This window comes from Schistocerca piceifrons, chromosome X, assembly GCF_021461385.2.
Source record: "Schistocerca piceifrons isolate TAMUIC-IGC-003096 chromosome X, iqSchPice1.1, whole genome shotgun sequence".
NCBI classification, from domain to species: domain Eukaryota; kingdom Metazoa; phylum Arthropoda; class Insecta; order Orthoptera; family Acrididae; genus Schistocerca; species Schistocerca piceifrons.
In genome coordinates this window covers 121573155-121591270 of record NC_060149.1, presented here as the reverse complement: position 1 = coordinate 121591270, position 18116 = coordinate 121573155, and the positions used below count along the sequence as shown (strand labels likewise).

The 18116-nt window shown below is 43.7% G+C and overlaps 1 protein-coding gene across 2 annotated transcripts in view; it reads left to right on the top strand.

Moving 5' to 3' along the window:
- LOC124721690 (MAM and LDL-receptor class A domain-containing protein 1-like) overlaps window positions 1–18116 on the top strand; it is a 1116850-nt gene that overhangs the window by 670075 nt on the left and 428659 nt on the right. For both annotated transcript variants that reach the window (XM_047246770.1, XM_047246769.1), the window contains exons 3-4: window positions 937–1113; window positions 5064–5234. In XM_047246770.1, coding sequence (XP_047102726.1) covers window positions 937–1113; window positions 5064–5234 — 348 coding nt within the window. The remainder of the gene's footprint in view (window positions 1–936; window positions 1114–5063; window positions 5235–18116) is intronic.

Sequence of the window (18116 nt, the reverse complement as noted above, 5' to 3'; positions counted from 1 at the left end):
ATTTTCAACGATTGAGCCATGATTTTACGACGAGACCAGCGTGGGAAACACAAAAAGATGAGTGCCTAGTTTTTTTCATTATTACATGAAATGACTATTAACTGTGCTCTAATGACACCTGCCACATAATATGACTGTTGTTGTCCGAAAATACAGTATTTAGCAGCGTGAGCAACACCACAATCGCCGGCCGGAGTGGCCGAGCGGTTAAAGGCGCTACAGTCTGGAACCGCACGACCGCTACGGTCGCAGGTTCGAATCCTGCCTCGGGCATGGATGTGTGTGATGTCCTTAGGTTAGTTAGGTTTAAGTAGTTCTAAGTTCTAGGGGACTTATTACCACAGCAGTTGAGTCCCATAGTGCTCAGAGCCATTTGAACACCACAATCGTTATTAAAGTTTGACCTTTGTTGTGGTAGGATTGTTAGAAGTTACAGAACTTGATTATGGGACTTGATTATAGGAACTGACACAGAATTCATCAACCGACCACGGCATAACAGCCCGGATAATTATAATGGACATACTTTTTTATAGTTCTGTAGTGAATGAAGTGACGCTGTCACCTTCTTACAGACTTCAGTTGTTTCTTTAGTATAGTGTAATGGGGGTCCAGAATTAGCTCCAAGTTCTTTGCAGAAGAAAAGTGCCCTGAACTGAGGGACAGTAATAAGTCTTTTGTGAGAGGCTACATTAATTGCGCTGTAGTTGGATCAGGTGAACAGTTGAGCATACAAACATGGATGTGTGCATGCACATGCCACGACGACCTATAATCGACAACAGAACGTACCTCTCATTGACGTGCAATGTGGCTTCCGTCCCGAGTGCTCCTAAAACGCTCACCTCTTTCAACCAGTGAATGATTTCAGGCTCTGTCCAGCGCCGCTTGCATGAGCTACTCTGAATTTTGATGGGATGTGTATTGCTGTTACAGGGAGAGGTTGCGACGTAGTACCAGACCCGACGAGTGGATCGTGGCAGCTGAGTATGGGTGGCGCAGTGGCGACGCTGGTGTGTGACCCTGGCTACACGCTCAGCTCCAGCGCCTCGTCTCAGATCTACTGCAATGGGCGCGTCTGGAGACCCCGCAATCTAAGTCCCACATGCAGAGGTTCTTCTAATAACTTACCTCGTTATACTAATCCTTTCATATTTATTTTGTCTTCCAACAGCCTGCTATCGACGTTACACAGTGACTGGCGTGTCATTGTCCTGTTACATAACTAACAGTGGAATCTGCATTAGTCAGAGTTGAAGGTTTCAAATTATTTTTCGTTTACAGAGTTTTCTCACATATGTAGCTAAGGAAGTGGTTTCCCTAACTTTCAGAGCTTTTCCTCAATCCAGGCTAAGCAACTACACTACTGACCATTAAAATTACACCAAGAAGAAATGCAGATGATAATCGGGTGTTCATTGGACAAATATATTACACTAGAACTGACATTACATTTTCACGCAGTTTGGGTGCATAGATCCTGGGAAATCAGCACCCAGAGCAACCACCTCTGGCCGTAATAACGGCCTTGATACGCCTGGGCATTGAGTCAAACAGAGCTTGGATGGCGTGTACAGGTACAGCTGCCCATGCAGCTTCAACATGATACCACGGTTCATCAAGAGTAGTGACTGGCGTATTGTGACGCGCCAGTTGCTCGGCCACCATTGACCAGACTTTTTCAATTGGTGAGAGATCTGGAGAATGTGCTGGCCAGGGCAGCAGTCGAACATTTTCTGTATCCAGAAAGGCCCGTACAGGACCTGCAACGTGAGGTCGTGCATTATCCTGCTGAAATGTAGGGTTTCGCAGGGATCGAATGAAGGGTAGAGCCACGGGTCGTAACACATCTGAAATGTAACGTCCACTGTTCAAATTGCCGTCAATGCAAACAAAACGTGACAGAGACGTGTAACCAATGGCACCCCATACCATCACGCCGTGTGATACGCCAGTATTGCGATGACGAATACACGCTTCCAATGTGCGTTCACCGTGATGTCGCCAAACACGGATGAGACCATCATGATGCTGTAAACAGAACCTGGATTCATCCGAAAAAATGACGTTTTGCCATTTGTGCACCCAGGTTCGTCGTTGCTACACCATCACAAGCGCTCCTGTCTGTAATGTAGCGTCAAGGGTAACCCGCAGCCACGGACTCCGAGCTGATAGTCCATGTTGCTGCAAACGTCGTCGAACTGTTCGTGCAGATGGTTGTTGTCTTGCAAACGTCCCCATCTGTTGACTCAGTGATCGAGACGTGGCTGCACGATCCGTTACAGCCATGCGGATAGGATGCTTGTCATCTCGACTGCTAGTGATACGAGGCCGTTGGGATCCAGCACGGCGTTCAGTATTACCCTCCTGGACCGACCGATTCCATATTCTGCTAACAGTCATTGGATCTCGACCAACGCGAGCAGCAATGTCGCGATACGATTAACCGCAATCTCGATAGGCTACAATCCGACCTTTTGATGGGTCTCATTTCTCCTCCCTACACGAGGTATCACAACAACGTTTCACCAGGCAACGCCGGTCAACTGCTGTTTGTGTATGAGAAATCGGTTGGAAACTTTCCTCATATCAGCACGTTGTTGGTGTCGCCACCGGCGCCAATCTGGTGTGAATGCTTTGAAAAGCTAATCATTTGCAAATCACAGCATCTTCTTCCTGTCGTGGTGTAGCAATTTTAATGGCCAGTAGTGTACATTTTTCACTTTGAAAGGTTCAAGAAAAGTGGGAATCCCGGAAAGCAATGCTTATGGAATCAAGAAATACTGCTACAACTTGTAACCTATTTATGTATTGGTAGAGCAAGCTTCCGGTTATCCGGATGCGAATCATAAAGCTTGTGGATTATCCATGCACAGTTTAATAACCTTCGAAAAAAAACCCAACTAAAAACGAGCTGGAAGTATTATGTTATAATTAGAATGAATACTGTTATTAATAATGAAGATTTCCTTTTGTGAAGACGTAGATGGTGAAAATATCCACAAGTAGTTAAATGACGATACCTGTGTACTGGTATTTGAGCAGCTAAGTGAGGTGGATATAGTGAACAAAATGAGCGGTAGAAGAACTGGTTATTGCGCACGTCGGAGCACTGACATTTGTTGATTTGCTGTCAGAAAATGCAGAACGAAGTCGTTTGACAAATACGATGTTCTGACTCACCGGTAAATGGTGACTATAATCAGGAAAAAAGTGAATGAGGAACAAAAACAGACAAAATTGGACGATTATTTCACGATGGTGAACTGAAAGCTGCTGATACGAACTATAGTATGTTTTAAGGACCATTTTGTAAACAAGTTCTCAGTTTTCGCTGAGTAACGTCTAAGTAATGCAGAGGGTTTATTAAATACATGAAATAGCACTTTACATTGAACACATGTGTATTTTGAATTATCTCTGTTTTTCCCTTTTTTGCGCAGTCTTGGGTCGACATTAACTAGGACAATCGGCAGCTTGCTGCATTTCGAACATGTTATTGAAGCTTCCATATCCTATCGAAAATTGACTGGTTGGTATCCGTTCAAAATTCAAAAGAATTGAGGACTCTGCAAACAATCGATTATTCGCTATATACCAACTAGGAAGTTTGTAACAAAAGACACGTATCTGTCATGCGTGTGAAATTTGCTTATATAACCGGAAGTCAAGTAGTCTCATTTATCGAGGTCAGGACCTCAGAATCGTCAAAATCGTATCACTTATATAGATTTTTGGGTGAAAAATGACAGGATATGGGGATTAGGCTCATTTATAGAGTTTTCTCACTCATCCACGTTCGACTGTATACCCTGCACTATTGACATTCCACTCTCTAGAAAGCTCATAAACAGCCAGCTGTGGGGTTTCGATTTTTATGCCGAATCGTCTACTTTCATTCGTGTAATTTATATTTGTGTGTCCGATTCATAAATTAAGTTGAGAAATTCCAGATATTAGCTCACGATTGTTCATATTTATCGAGAAAAAGTTACTGTTTGTATTAACAGATGACTTTTTTTCTCGGGAATCTGCCTAGCAAATTATATTGTGTTTAAATTTGTTACAGTGGTGCTAATAATCTGTTCACAAGGAAGTTTCATAGCTTTCTCCGCAATTCGACCAGTTAGAAATAATGATGAAATCTTGTTAAAAGTTGTCTTGAACTTTTGTTACTGAATGTCAGGAGCTACCAAATGATATATTTAAAGCCTTAGTATCATGTAGGAAGTGTTTACTGAAAGTAAAACACAAGCCGAATTGGTAAAAGACCTTTTCCCCACAGCCACTTGGTTATGACATTTGCACTTTTTCATTGAAATTAGAGATAATAACGTAACAAGTACTTATTACTAATATAAGTAATATCTGTATCAGTACGTTGACGCCTGAGAATAGATTGGATGTATGAGAACCATTTTAGTTACAATTGATTCTCGTAGCCCAGAAATCTTACAACAGTTACTGAGATTCATATATATACACTCATCTTTAGATCCGTGGTAGTTTAAGTTACAACGTAAACCGTTAAAGGCCAAGTATCTTAGAAAAATGCATCTTCAGTGTAACATTTTTTACGTCTACAAAGTAGATTACTGATATATTTAACGAATGTTATGTTACTGTCGTCAAGCAGAAAAAAACCTTTTACAGTTAGGAAAAATGCAGTTACAATAAAAAAATAATATAATTGACATCTAATTATAAATATCTACTGAAGTGTTGCCAAGGAAACACCTATGGTAACATGACTACCAAATGTCACTGTCACTGTAAATTACTCTGTGAAAGTAAAAGAAATATTACAATGCAGTGTTTGAGAGGTAAATCACTATGTTTCATGTGTATTCATAACACAATTTAAGATTAAAAAATTTTCTGGGGGCTTGTTTTGCAGCACAGTTTTTACGCTACACAGCGTCAAACACACAGTATTTTATTACGTTTCAACAATCTTTTATGATACAGATTCACATGTTTCTGTTAGACTTTAATCTCTGCAATACCAATTTTGATGAGTGTATTGTTTATACAAATGTTACCATTGTTTGTTCCATGCTAAGCCCTGATTCATTCGCCGAAATCCTCCTGCGATTTTGAAAGTGAAGATATCTGCGGCTGGTCACAGGATTCGGTTACCGATTTTCTTTGGATAAGAAATAACTACTCTACACCTTCTGGGCATCTTAAAACTGGTCCGTCTTTTGACCACACATATGGATCTGGATTTGGAGGTAAATATAAAGTAACATTAAATTATATGTATGGTGGAATCGAACTCCATTGACAACATTTCGCATGTCATTCGAAACATTGGGGTACATGTTTCGCCACAAGAAATCATAGTTTCCAGTGATTCTTTAATGAGTATTTTGAGAACGTCTGTTTTTTTAGTAAATTCAGAGGCAATTACTTTTTGTTAGGTGATAACTTAATCTCACGATTTTTAGGGCAATGAATCCGTATCTAACTTCAATTGTTTTCTATAAAACATATTTTGTAAGAAGTTTATTTCAAAAAGAAAATTAGCAAATCACAGTAATTGTAATAAAAGTTTAATTAATTTTTCGTTATGAATAAAAGCGTAATGGAAGTATAAATACGGTATCACATGTTTATTGCGTAGTCACTACGTGTGGAGTGGGCTATATTTCTTTCTCTTTTCCCCTTAATTCATCTAATAAAACTCTCCAATGAATTGCCTGTTCTGTGTGACCATCAGTGGTCTGCCATCATATCTATATTTCAGCAGCTAGGATGTCTTGACAAATACAACCTCATCAAACAGCCAACCTTCTTTAACTTTTCCAGACTGTTTGCTAAAACAGAAATGTAACATAAGTCCTTTTCTATTTGCCCAGAATTTTGTACCAGCCTCCTCGAATGATATCTAAGCCTCCCTACCATACACTAATGTTTCGTTCGAAGTTGGATTGGAACATCATTTTTCGAATATTATATCCAACAAACTCCTATTTCACCTTTGATACATGAGAACACTTCTCGCAGAGATACTTGAACCATTTTTTCATCTTTGGACTAGTCTTTAGTATGCTATTTCACTGTCGTCAACTTACCATCTAGACATGGTAACACAATTTTCTTCTGATCCACGGAGCTCTTGCGCAAAAAAGGAAGAACCAAAGAGCTTGACATAGAAGTTAAGATACAGACTAACCAAGCAACCACTACATTTGATATTTCAATTTTATGTTATTAATAATTGAAACAGTATATATATATATATATATATATATATATATATATATATATATATATATATATATATACTGTTTCAATATTTAACGTGGTCTTTGATGTCCGCTATACCATATATATATATAGTATAACGGACATCAAAGACCACGTTAAATAACACTTACACATTACTAAAATCGTTATATGCATTCCTTCCGTTAGCCTAAATTCTTTCCTTTGTTCATCACCCACTCATATTCATTGTAGAACAGTTTAAAGCTGCCGCTGACTAACACACGTGATGGCCAGCCTGAGATGAATCCCCGATTAAACCCAGCCCGTTCAAGATCCTTTCTCATCTCTCTCGACAGTACGTTGGTAAATTTCAGTCAACTATCAAGTATCTTAAAAATCTGATTTCTCAGCCTGTTCCCGTCCATTCTAGACATATGTCAGTAAAATTTTGTTCATTAAATATTTTTCGATTTACTGAAACTGGTAAGATTAGAGCTATCAAGACCACTCTTATATGTAACCAGGTTCTCTACATACTTTACATTACATATATTACGATAAGCATGTTATAAGTAACATATAAACGGGGTGATTCAGCAAGAAAGACTAGATTTCAATTGTTCGTTACAGATACACTATGAAAGAAAGAAACACATTGTGGATGTCACTGGGTAGGAAAAGGTTCAGTTTTATGTTACCTCAGATACTATACCATATACTCAACGTGAACGACATGCGTTGCTCGAGAAACATCGGAACAGTGCTCCATTTCATTCCACACAAGAATCAACAGGTCCCTCTTTATGGAATAGACAGCTGCCACAGTAGCTCCACAGAAAAAAAAATCAGTCTCAGGGTCGGAGGTCTGATGCCTCGGAGGCCAAAGACAATGAACAAGATCCTGTTGTCCACTTCTTCCATTCCAACGTTGAGGGATGCTGTTGTTAAGATGACGCTGCACCTCAAGGTGGAAGAGAGAGAGGCAGCGTCATACAGAAAAATGAACTAATTGGAATCTCCGTGAGGTTGAGGAAATAACAAATGTTGTAGAAAGTCCAACTGTTGCTGTCACACTTTCCTCCGCAAAATTCCATAAACTTAGTGAACGGAAACGGAACAAAACACATTCAGTCTCGGTGATTCTCTTTCATGTTCGGTGACGACGCCAGGATTTTGTACAAATGGTTCAAATGGCTCTGAGCAATATGGGACTTAACATCTGAGGTCATCAGTCCCCTAGACTTAGAACTACTTAATCCAAACTAACCTAAGGACATCACACACACCCATGCCCGAGGCAGGATTCGAACCTGCGACCGTAGCATCAGCGCGTTCCGGACTAAAGCGCCTAGAACCGCTCGGCCACAGCGCCCGGCAGGATTTTGTGACCCCAAAATACTTATATTATGGTGGTTTACTTTACCCGACAGATGAATCGTCGATTCGTCCGAACAGATGAGTCGTTCGGAAGAAGTGTTCTCTGCCATATTCTAGAGAACTGAAATGCGAAATTTGTACCTTCTGTTATGGTCGCCGGGCTGCGATTGCTGCGGAAAGTGCAACTTGTAATGCTTCATAAGCAGGCGTCGTTTCAGAACTGGCCATAGCGTTGTTTGAGGGAGCTGAAGTTCCTAACCTGCCTTTCTTGTGGATATTCGAGGACTGGTCCCAAGAACTTTGTATGCCAGTCATAAATCTGCTTGTGCAGAAGTGGCGTTTTGCTGAATCGACGGTGAAATGCACGTCACTTGAAAAATTGATTGACTTCGCGCAAATTCCAACAAAGAACATGATTTTTACAGGATACGTACTCGAAACTGCGAGTATGAAGCTCCATCAGCTTTATACTGGAATGCCGGCAGTGAAAATTTGTGCCGGACCGAAACTCGAACGCTGATTTCCCGCTTTACGCGAGCGGTCACTTTAACCGCTTTCGCTATCCGCACAAATCACGGTCAGACCAAAACTTCCATATGTCGTCGTCCATATGTCACAACCTGAACTCATCCGTTACGTGTATTCCTGTCCTGAAAGGACATATTTATTGACAGTCGAGGGCCTAGTACTGGCGAATAAATACGAAATAGCGGTGCCTGTGTTAATAAGAAGTACAATGCAATGTTCCTCCGAACATGCATGCATAACATAGTCACTGCTATTTCGTATTTATTCACCAATACCATGCTCTCGACTCCCAATAAATATTTCCTTTCTGGAAGGGAATATGCCTATACGAGTACAGGCTGTGACACATAGACGACGACGTATGGAAGTTTGCGTCTGGCCATGATTCGTGCACGGACAGCCGAAGCGGTTAAGGTGATCAGTCGCGTAAAGCGGGATATCCGAATTCCAGTCCCGGTCCAGCACAAATTCCAATATACAGCCATTGATGGTTTATACTAGCAATTGCGAATACGTTTCCTGTATCTCTTGACGGCTGTAGTCGCTTTAGTGCCCATTCCTCCAGTTATCGGAAACATGCGGTGACGTTACAGTGAACAAGTACAGCAGTGACTAATAATAAAGTCTCGTACTAAGAGTACTTTCTGGGCGGATGTGGTTATACAATCAAATGTTTCTGTGCGTCCTCGTGAAATATGCGGTAAAAACTCAAAATAAGCAGTACGAAGCACCTTAACTCCCAGGTACAGTAATGTTGTGGCCACTAATAAAATAATTTCTCTTGTGGTGTAGTTTCCACATTGCTAAAAACAAAGACCAGTGGAGATGTGTCATAACTGTGAACCGTCCCTTCCCATTAATACGCGCAATATGTTTCGATCTTTCATAGTTTGTCCGTAATAAACAAAAAATGGTTCAAATGGCTCTGAGCACCATGAGACTTAACATCTGAGGTCATCAGTCCCATAGAACTTAGAACTACTTAAACCTAACTAACTTAAGAAGATCACACACATTCATACCCAAGGCAGGATACGAACCTGCGACCGTGACTGTTGCGCTGTTCCAGACTGAAGCGCCTAGAACCGCACGGGCACAACGGCAGGCCGTAATAAACAACTGAAATTTGTCCTTTCTTTCGAATCACCCGCTATATCATACCAAATATAGAAATTATAATAGTGCAGATAAAATGCACTGTTTACGTTCCTTCGTGATAATTATTCGCTGCGAACTGTTGACGTGTTCTGATATTGGTTGCTTCTAATGATACACGAGCGGTATAACTGCGTTCAGTCAAAACGTAACACGGTTCCTGAACTGTAGTTGGTACACGTGCAGCAGGTAGAACAGACATACGTTCTGCTAAAACACTCTTGTACAGATAAATATTCGATATGAACAAAATGAAAATCAAACTGTTGTTTTATGGTCGAATAATGCAGAAGTGCGTGCAGGAGACAACGGTATAAGGAGACAACAGTACCTTAGCTTTTAATATATTCTTCTACAGGAAAACGCAGGAAATAATAATAAAATAGAAATTTCGTTGTACGACCTAGTAACTAAGATAGGAGAACAAACATAAATATCCAAATGCTGTTAAAATATCGCTTTATAGACACGTGTGCTAAAATTAAAGTTGTTTTATAATCAATACGCAGGGCGTTAAGGGGCGAGATACTGCATAATAAGCGTACACAATACCATTAATACATATGTAAAGGCTGAACACCTAGCTCTTCTGCACACACTTTTCCCTGTCAACCGAAAATGTTTTTCCTAATTTTACATTTTTTTAAAAGGGAACCAGATTTCCTTGACAATTCTCAAGGAAGTGATTCGTTTCCCTTTGAAATTAATGTTTGTATACTCCTTCACCCAATTATAAGGATTTCGCAGGGTGGTTATTTCTCTTTTAGCGTCGTAATTTTCTAAGAACTTTCTTTTCACTAAACACTTATCATAGTCGTCGACACACTTATTCCTCAGTCACTTCTTCCTTGGTGTCATAGTTTTCTGACCAGTTCGTCTGGCTGTCTCAATATCGTTCACAATGTTACACACTGTCCGTACACTCCTTCCTGCTGCTGGTGCTACTCTCTCCGTAGGGCTCTCTAACTGTATTAGCACAACATTTTTCCATCTGAAAGTACTCTTCGATAACTTATATTTTCGCAATGACTATCCATTTCAGCAGACGTTAAAAATACAGAGCAATAGCAACGCACTATGACTACACTTAGATAACAGAGGTCATGGGATAGTACGATTCCAATCCTTGCAGTGCTTTATCACTACCTCGTACTATAGCAAGTGTTAACCATCCATTACCAGGAACAAGTTCTGTAGTAGTACATGAAAAGTTAATCTTGCATCCAACAAATGTTATAGGTCCAGTCAGTAGCTCTTCTTGAGAAACATTATTAGGAACAAAACTAAAAGTATCAACTGTCTTGTAAACTGGAAGTCTGCTCCTTCTTCTAAACATTCTCCTCCTGTACGGCATGGCTGTGTGCTCCGTGCGGCTGCCTCGAGTCGAATGAGCATGCTGCTGCCTCAGAACAGGATGTACTTCCTGCCCCCCACTTTTAGTTTTGTTCCTAATAATGTTTCTCAAGAAGAGCTACTGACTGGACCTATAACATTTGTTGGATGCAAGATTAACTTTTCATGTACTACTACAGAACTTGTTCCTGGTAATGGATGGTTAACACTTGCTATAGTACGAGGTAGTGATAAAGCACTGCAAGGATTGGAATCGTACCATGACAGAGACATTATATCATATCGTACCTTTTCAATTGGTGTACAAGGTGATATTAACTATGGAACAGGTGTTGTACATACTGATAAACCATTTTCATTGTATACTAGGAACAGAAGACGTGTTAATGCTAATGAAAGAATCAATGTTTGGGTCAAAATTGATGGTCCTTTAGCAAATTATATTAAAGTGCAAGGTGACATTACTGTATATTATCATTCCTAATAAAAATCCTTATCTCTCAAAAAATTCTTATCAGCTACTGAAGCATCTTTCTCTTCTGTGGGTTGCAGGGGTTACGACCCCTGGGGAGGTGGGTGGGTTTTATTTCATGGCTGTGTTCAGATGGCGGCAGTATCGGGTACACAATGTATAAAAGGACAATGCGTTGGCGGAGCTGTCATTTGTACTTAGGTAATTCATGTAAAAAGGTGCCCGACGTGATTATGGCCGCACGACCTGGAACAACATACTCTGTATGCGGAATGGTAGTTGGAGCTAGACGCATGGGACATTCCATTTCGTAAAACGTTAGGGAATTCAATATCCCGAGATCCACATTATCAAGAATGTGCCGAGAATACAAAATTTCTGGCATTACCTCTCACCACGAACAACTCGGTGGCCGACGGCCTTCAGTTAACGACGGAGAGCAGCGGCGTTTGAGGTGGAGTTGTCAAAGCTAAAAGACAAGTAACACTGCGTGAAATAGCCGCAGAAATCAATGTGTAACTTACGACAAACGTATCTGTTAGGATAGCGTGGCGAAATTTGGCCTTAATAGGCTATGGCAGCAGACAAGTGTCTTTGCCTCTCCTGGGCTCGTGACCATATCGGTTGGCCCATAGACGACGGGAATACGGTAAATGGAAATGCCCTGTTGCTAGGGCCTCCTGTCGGGTAGACCGTCCGCCTGGTGCAAGTCTTTCGAGCTGACGCCACTTCGGCGACTTGCGTGTCCATGGGGATGAAACGATGATGATAAAGACAACACAACACCCAGTCCTTCAGCGGAGAAATTCCCGACCCAGCGGGGAATCGAACCCGGGCCGTTAAGTATGACATTCCGTCGCGCTGACCACTCAGCTACCAGGGGCGGACATTGGAATACGGGGATCTGGTCAGACGAGTCCCGATTTCAGTTGGTAAGACCTGATGGTTGGCTTCGAGTGAGGCGCAGATCTCGCGAAGTCATGGATCCAGGTTGTCTTCAAGGCACTGTACAAGCTGCTAGTGGCTCCATAATTGTATGGGCTGCATTTAAATGGAATGGTCTGGGTCTTCTGGGCCAATTGGACCGATCATTGACTGGAAATGTTTGGCTACCTGGAGACCATTTGGAGCCAGTTATGGATTTCATATTCCCAAACATGTCACCGGGCCATAATCGTTTGCGATTGGTTTGAAGAATATTCTAGACAGTTCGAGCGAATGATTTGACCACCAGATCGCTTGACATCAGTACCGCCGAACACTGATGGGAGATAATCGAGAGGTCAGTTCGTGCATCCTGCACGGTCAACGCTTTCGCAGTTATGACCGGCTATAGAGGCAGCATGGCTGAATATTTATGCAGGGGACATTCAACGACTTGTTGAGTCCGTCCTGCATCGAGTTGTTGCTCTAAGCCGAGAGAAAGGATCTCCGACAAGATGGTAGGAGGTAGTCAATGACTTATGTCACTTCAGTGTTTAACGTGACTGCACACTGCCGAGCCATGTGCGTTAGTCGGGTATTGTCGACTATTACCTGATGCCTTAGGTACCGTTTGTACGTAAACAAACTTTTGATCCGCGTTCTATCCTCGGAAATTTTAAAATTATAATAATAAACGATAGTAAATACAAATTATGCAAGGTAGGTTTAAACTATGAGTGCTCGCAGCAGTGGACAGGACAGAAATGCTAGGAACGTTAGAGAGAAAGAGGGACGTGAGAACACAAAATTAATGAAAATAAGGGCAAAGAAACTGGCGTGACTGATAGAGAAAAGCTGAGAGAAAGTAGGATATCTGGGTAAAAATAGGAGCATTGGCTTTACTGTATGGCAGAAAGAAAAAACGACCAAATTGTGTGGGAACGTTATGAGGGTGACACAAGGAAGCACTTCAGATTTTTCTTAAAACCAAAGGGCAATGTGCTCAGAGTGCAGCACAGCTTGCTCCAGAGACCGACTGCACCAACAGAAGGGTTTGTGTCCGCAGGTCGTGGTCCCGTGGTCGAGTTCTCGCTTCCCTGGTTCGATTCCCGGCGGGGTCGGGGATTTCACCTGCCTCGAGATGACTGGGCGTTTGTGTTGTCCTCATAATTTCATCATCATTCTTTAAAGTGGCGAGTTTGGACTGAGCAAAGGCTGGGAATTTGTACGGGCGCTGATAACCGCGCAGTTGAGCGCCCCGCAAACCAAATATCATCATCATCATCATCATCAGAAGGGTTTGTGAGTGCAGTTGTTTTACGAATACGCACCGCTAGAATACTAGATAAGTGAGACTTTGTGTTCCGATTATGATGAGATGGCAGATATTTAATCTCTCACGTGAAGTATTGGTGTACTTGAGAATTGAGGAGCTGATGTAGTAGACAAGGTGTATGGAAGTGAAGTAGATTACCTGGCCACAACCAAGCCACTGGACGTACGAACCACTGATTTTTACGGGTAAGTTCTCTACGGACTTTTTGTTAACGTAAAACATAACCAAGTATATATTCTCAACATCCTTCCTTTTTTTGTTGTAAAAATAAATCAACACCAGCAGCAACCTAACTTTTTTTTGTTTTGTTTTATGGGGAAGCACATGAGGAAGAAAACAAATAGGTTGCAGATACAGAGCTATGCGTCAGTAGGATAAACATGTGTCAGGAAAATATATCAGAAGATAAAGAGAAAAGAGAAATGAAAGAAATTATGAATACTTGCTACGCCATGCTCCACTTTTGGCGAGCCATCATAACAACGTCCATTCTGTCATTGACCATTAGAAGGGGAACTTGGGATCGTCAAGTCTTGGCTGGCACGTTTCGTTGAGATTCCAGCTCCGAGGCTGGATTGCCAAAATACTCTGTAAATAGTTCGAAAAAGTGGCCCGATAGTGTCGATGTCGGCGAAGGGTGTAGTGGTGTACTTGGAGGCGTGTCCAGAAGTCCGCCGGATCGACGATGTAGTCCCGGAAGTGGTAGGTGATAGCCATGCCACGGATCCATGTGACGGCGTACCACTTAGACTATGGAAATCAGGTTGTGTCAGGATGTATCATCGAGGAAGGAGAAACGTGATTTTGAGGTACTCGGAGGTAGAACGCCACAATCTTCTGTACGAGGGTTCAGACATCTGCTGCTGGCCCACACTCAAAACGATGTAAATCTGTATCTTCGACATTGCACTGGAGGCACAGGGGTGAGTCCATGCAGTTTCTGTCTTGTAGTATGTTTGCCGTTGACGAGAAGGTACCGCGTCATGGTGGTGTCAATGGTGTAGTATGGTTGGTGGATCGTTTTCCCAACTGTAGGCCATGAAACCTGAAGGTGACGTGCTTCGACGGGGTTCCGGGGTGGGTACGTTCGGAGAAGACGGTAGATATCGCAGGAGGTCATCTTCCTGGTGCTGGGGAGCTCGGTGCATATGTAGCTGTACTCCAAAAAGAAACGGCCGATGTGCGACATCGGAGGTGGGATGTGTGCCAAAGACGTCGGTGGGCGTCTCGAAACAGGTGCGAGCTCGGTGGTCAACATTCCAGTAAAACTAACATTTTGGCTTTTCCATAAGCGGAGCATAGTACTGGTGTAAAGTGCCGTAGTCCTGGTTCTCACGTTAACCAGATCGAGACCATCATCCCTCGGCGGTAAGGAGAGGGCATCATACTTGACTTTAAAGATGTGTCCAGAACATATAAAAAACCGAAAGCTGCCTGTGGTCTGGCTGCCATTGTCGCAGTGATGGGCAGAATCTGCGTGACGTGGGGTATCCGGGCTGCCAGATGGGTATTGACAAAGGTGACTCTCTGGCACATATTTAGCGAGCGTAGTAGGTGATTTTGTACGTTTGCCCGGATGCGTTGCAGCAGGGTCCGAAAATTGATCGCCAAGGTGCGACGAATGTCTCGCGAGCACACCTATCCGAGACAGCGAAAGGTGTCCATCAGTTGAAAGGGGACCACGCCGTCTGCGGGAAGGCCGCGGCCGATGTTTATGGCACATGATTTTGAGACGTTCATAGCGCTCCCTGCCCCTACGATGTAACGGGTGATCCAATGCATCGCAGCTTGTACGTCGGCCGCTGAACGTACGACGAGGGTCACGTCGTCCGCTTACGCTCGGCAGCGGAACACGTGACCCCGGAGTGGAATACCTGTCAAGCGTCGCCGTAATCCGCAAATGAGTGGTTCCATCACAATGGCATAAAGCACCGTCGACTGTGGGCAACCCTGCCGTACTGAGCGCTCAGTCCGTATAGGTTCTGTAAGGCTGTCGTTGACGTGAAGCCTGGACGTTTCCCCACGAAGGAGCAGCATAATACCTGCGTGAACATTGGGGGAATCGCCATCCGGTCCATCACTGCGTTGAGGAATGCATGATTGACGCAGTCAAACGCTTGATTGAAGTCGATGGAGATTAAAGCGCCTGTCAGTCGCGAGTGTGTTGCCACAGCGATCACATCTCGATATTCACGGGGGGCTGTCTGCATATTATGATAGCCGCCTAAGGATGTTTGTTCGTGGGAAACAATTTCTCGTAATACATGTTTGAATGATGCTAACATCATTGAATTGTATTGTAGATGTAAGACCCACTTATGTATAAGGTGGTGGGTTATTATGTATGATATTATGGGATTGAATAAAGATTTTAAAAAAAATACGTGTTTGAGTCGCATAGCTAGAAGGCGTGCGAAAATCTTGAACTCGGAATTGAGTAACGTGATTGGCCGATAACTACCGAGTCGTGTTCCTCCTGCAGGTTTCGGGACTGGTATGAGTAAGCCTTTCATGAACGTTGGTGGCGCGAGTGCTGCGCCGGACAAACGTTCCCAGTACATTTACCTCCATCGTGGCAACATCAAATCCTGGAAGGTTCTTTAAAATGCAGGCGGTAAACCATCCGGCCTGGGAGACTGATTCAGTGATCCTTTGGCCACAGCGTCATGAACGTCGTCGGTTGTCACTTTCGCCGTCAGAAGGATTGCAGCCGCGGCGTTTAGTGTACACTGTATCTCCTGGGCAACCTCAGCAATGGCATCTGCACCGGCAGGTACTTCTTGACAGAGAAGTCTGTAGTGCGTTGTGAAGGCATCCGCAATGGTAACTTGCGAAGTCAGCCGTTGTCCATCTGGTAGGTCTAAAGTTGTCATTAAGGCCTGTCGGCGTCGACGAGCATTTTGAACAATATGATGCATAGAAGGTTCTTCGCCGTTAATCCTATCATGTCCGCGTGCTCGTATAATGGTTCCTTCTACACGGCACCTGGTCAAGGTTAAAACCTTTGCCTTGATGCGCTGAGCTTCTTTTACACGGATCGGGGATGGAGGATGATCCATCAGCTCGCGTAGAGGGCTATAGTAGAAGTCTGATATGTGGTGATTCTACCTGGCTTAGGCTCTGCCATAGTGTGTCAATGTGCGTCGGATGGCCGGTTTGGCGCACAGTCACCACCATAACAGTGTGGTCTCGTAACGCAAGCGTACCACGTGTCGGTGACCTGATGTCGACATTCAGGGTCCCGTAGTAGCGTGACGTTGAGTTTTCAAGGTCTTGAGCTGCGCCATATACATTGCCGACGTAGGTTCATGGTACAGATGTCATGATCCGAAAAGGCAGACGGCCAATGTTCCGCGTCGAGGAGAACGGGTTTTAAAGCGTCAAAGATATATATTCTATCGAGTCGGCTAGCGGAGTGGCTCGTGCTGTGTGTATGCCCGGTCTCCGTGTACCACTCTCCAAGTGTCGAGGAGACGAAGTCAGCGGACGAGGAAGCAAAGTTCCGGACATGTCGTGAAATGAGGGTATTGGCCTGTACGCTCGAGAACACAGTTGAAATCTCCACCTACGATGAGATGATCGTATCTGCCGAGGAATGACTCTGAGCACTATGGCACTTAACTTCTGAGGTCATCAGTCCCCTAGAACTTAGAACTACTTAAACCTAACTAACCTAATGACATCACACACATCCATGCCCGAGGCAGGATTCGAACCTGCGACCGTAGCGGTCGCGCGGTTCCAGACTGTAGCCCCTAGAACCGCTCGGCCACTCCGGCCGGCTGCCGAGGAATAAACGAGTGATATCTTCCGCGTAGAACTGGGAGCGATCCCTCCGTTTATCAGTACCCGATGAGGCGTAGAGATTTATGATTTTGATTCCTTCAACTGTTATGGCCACCCCTCGCGCCGTTGGGATATATGCGACATCGGAAACTGCAATCCCTTGCTACGGTCACAGGTTCGAATCCTGCCTCTGGTATGGAAGTGTGTGATGTCCTTAGGTTAGTTAGGTTTAAGTAGTTCTAAGTTCTAGGGGACTGATGACCACAGATGTTAAGTCCCATAGTGCTCAGAGCCATTTGAACCATTTGAACTGCAATCCCCTCTCGGAGGAAGATGGCTGCGCCTGGGCGTTCCATAGCCGCGGGGGCGGCGTACGTCTGAAATCTACAACACCCGGACCAAGTTGTTGTCCTCAGTTCATGTAGCAGGGCGACGTCGATGTCCGCTGCTCTTAGCGTGTCGCGGAGCAGTTGAAATTTAACGTGGGAATCGATGTTATTGGTGTTGATGGTAGCTATTCGGTAGTTCTGATGGGGGATCGGTGCTGTCGATAGGTTCTTAGCTGGTGAAGATCGTCGTGGTGGATTCTGGAAATTCATAGTATTCGGGGGAGTCGTCGTAGAAACATCCTCCATTTTAGTGTTGGTCTAACGGAGGAACAGATCTCATTTCCTCATCGGGTGGAGGTGGTAAGTCTGTGTCAACCGCCAATGAAAAATGTCCGTCAGTTTCCACATTGGTGAGAGGTGGCAGCGCTGACTGAGTTGGCTCAATTGCGTCGGTGACGACGGGAGTGTTATGTTCCATGGCTACTGGGCGCGGGGCTTGCCCCCGATCTCTGCTGGACGGATCACCGTCTTGTGAATGACGCGTCTCCGTCGCAGAGGAAATAGAGTTAATGTATGTTCCATCTCTTTGTCCTGCGGAGGGGGCTCAGGGGACGGTTCTGATATCTTGTGACGTCTTTTTCGT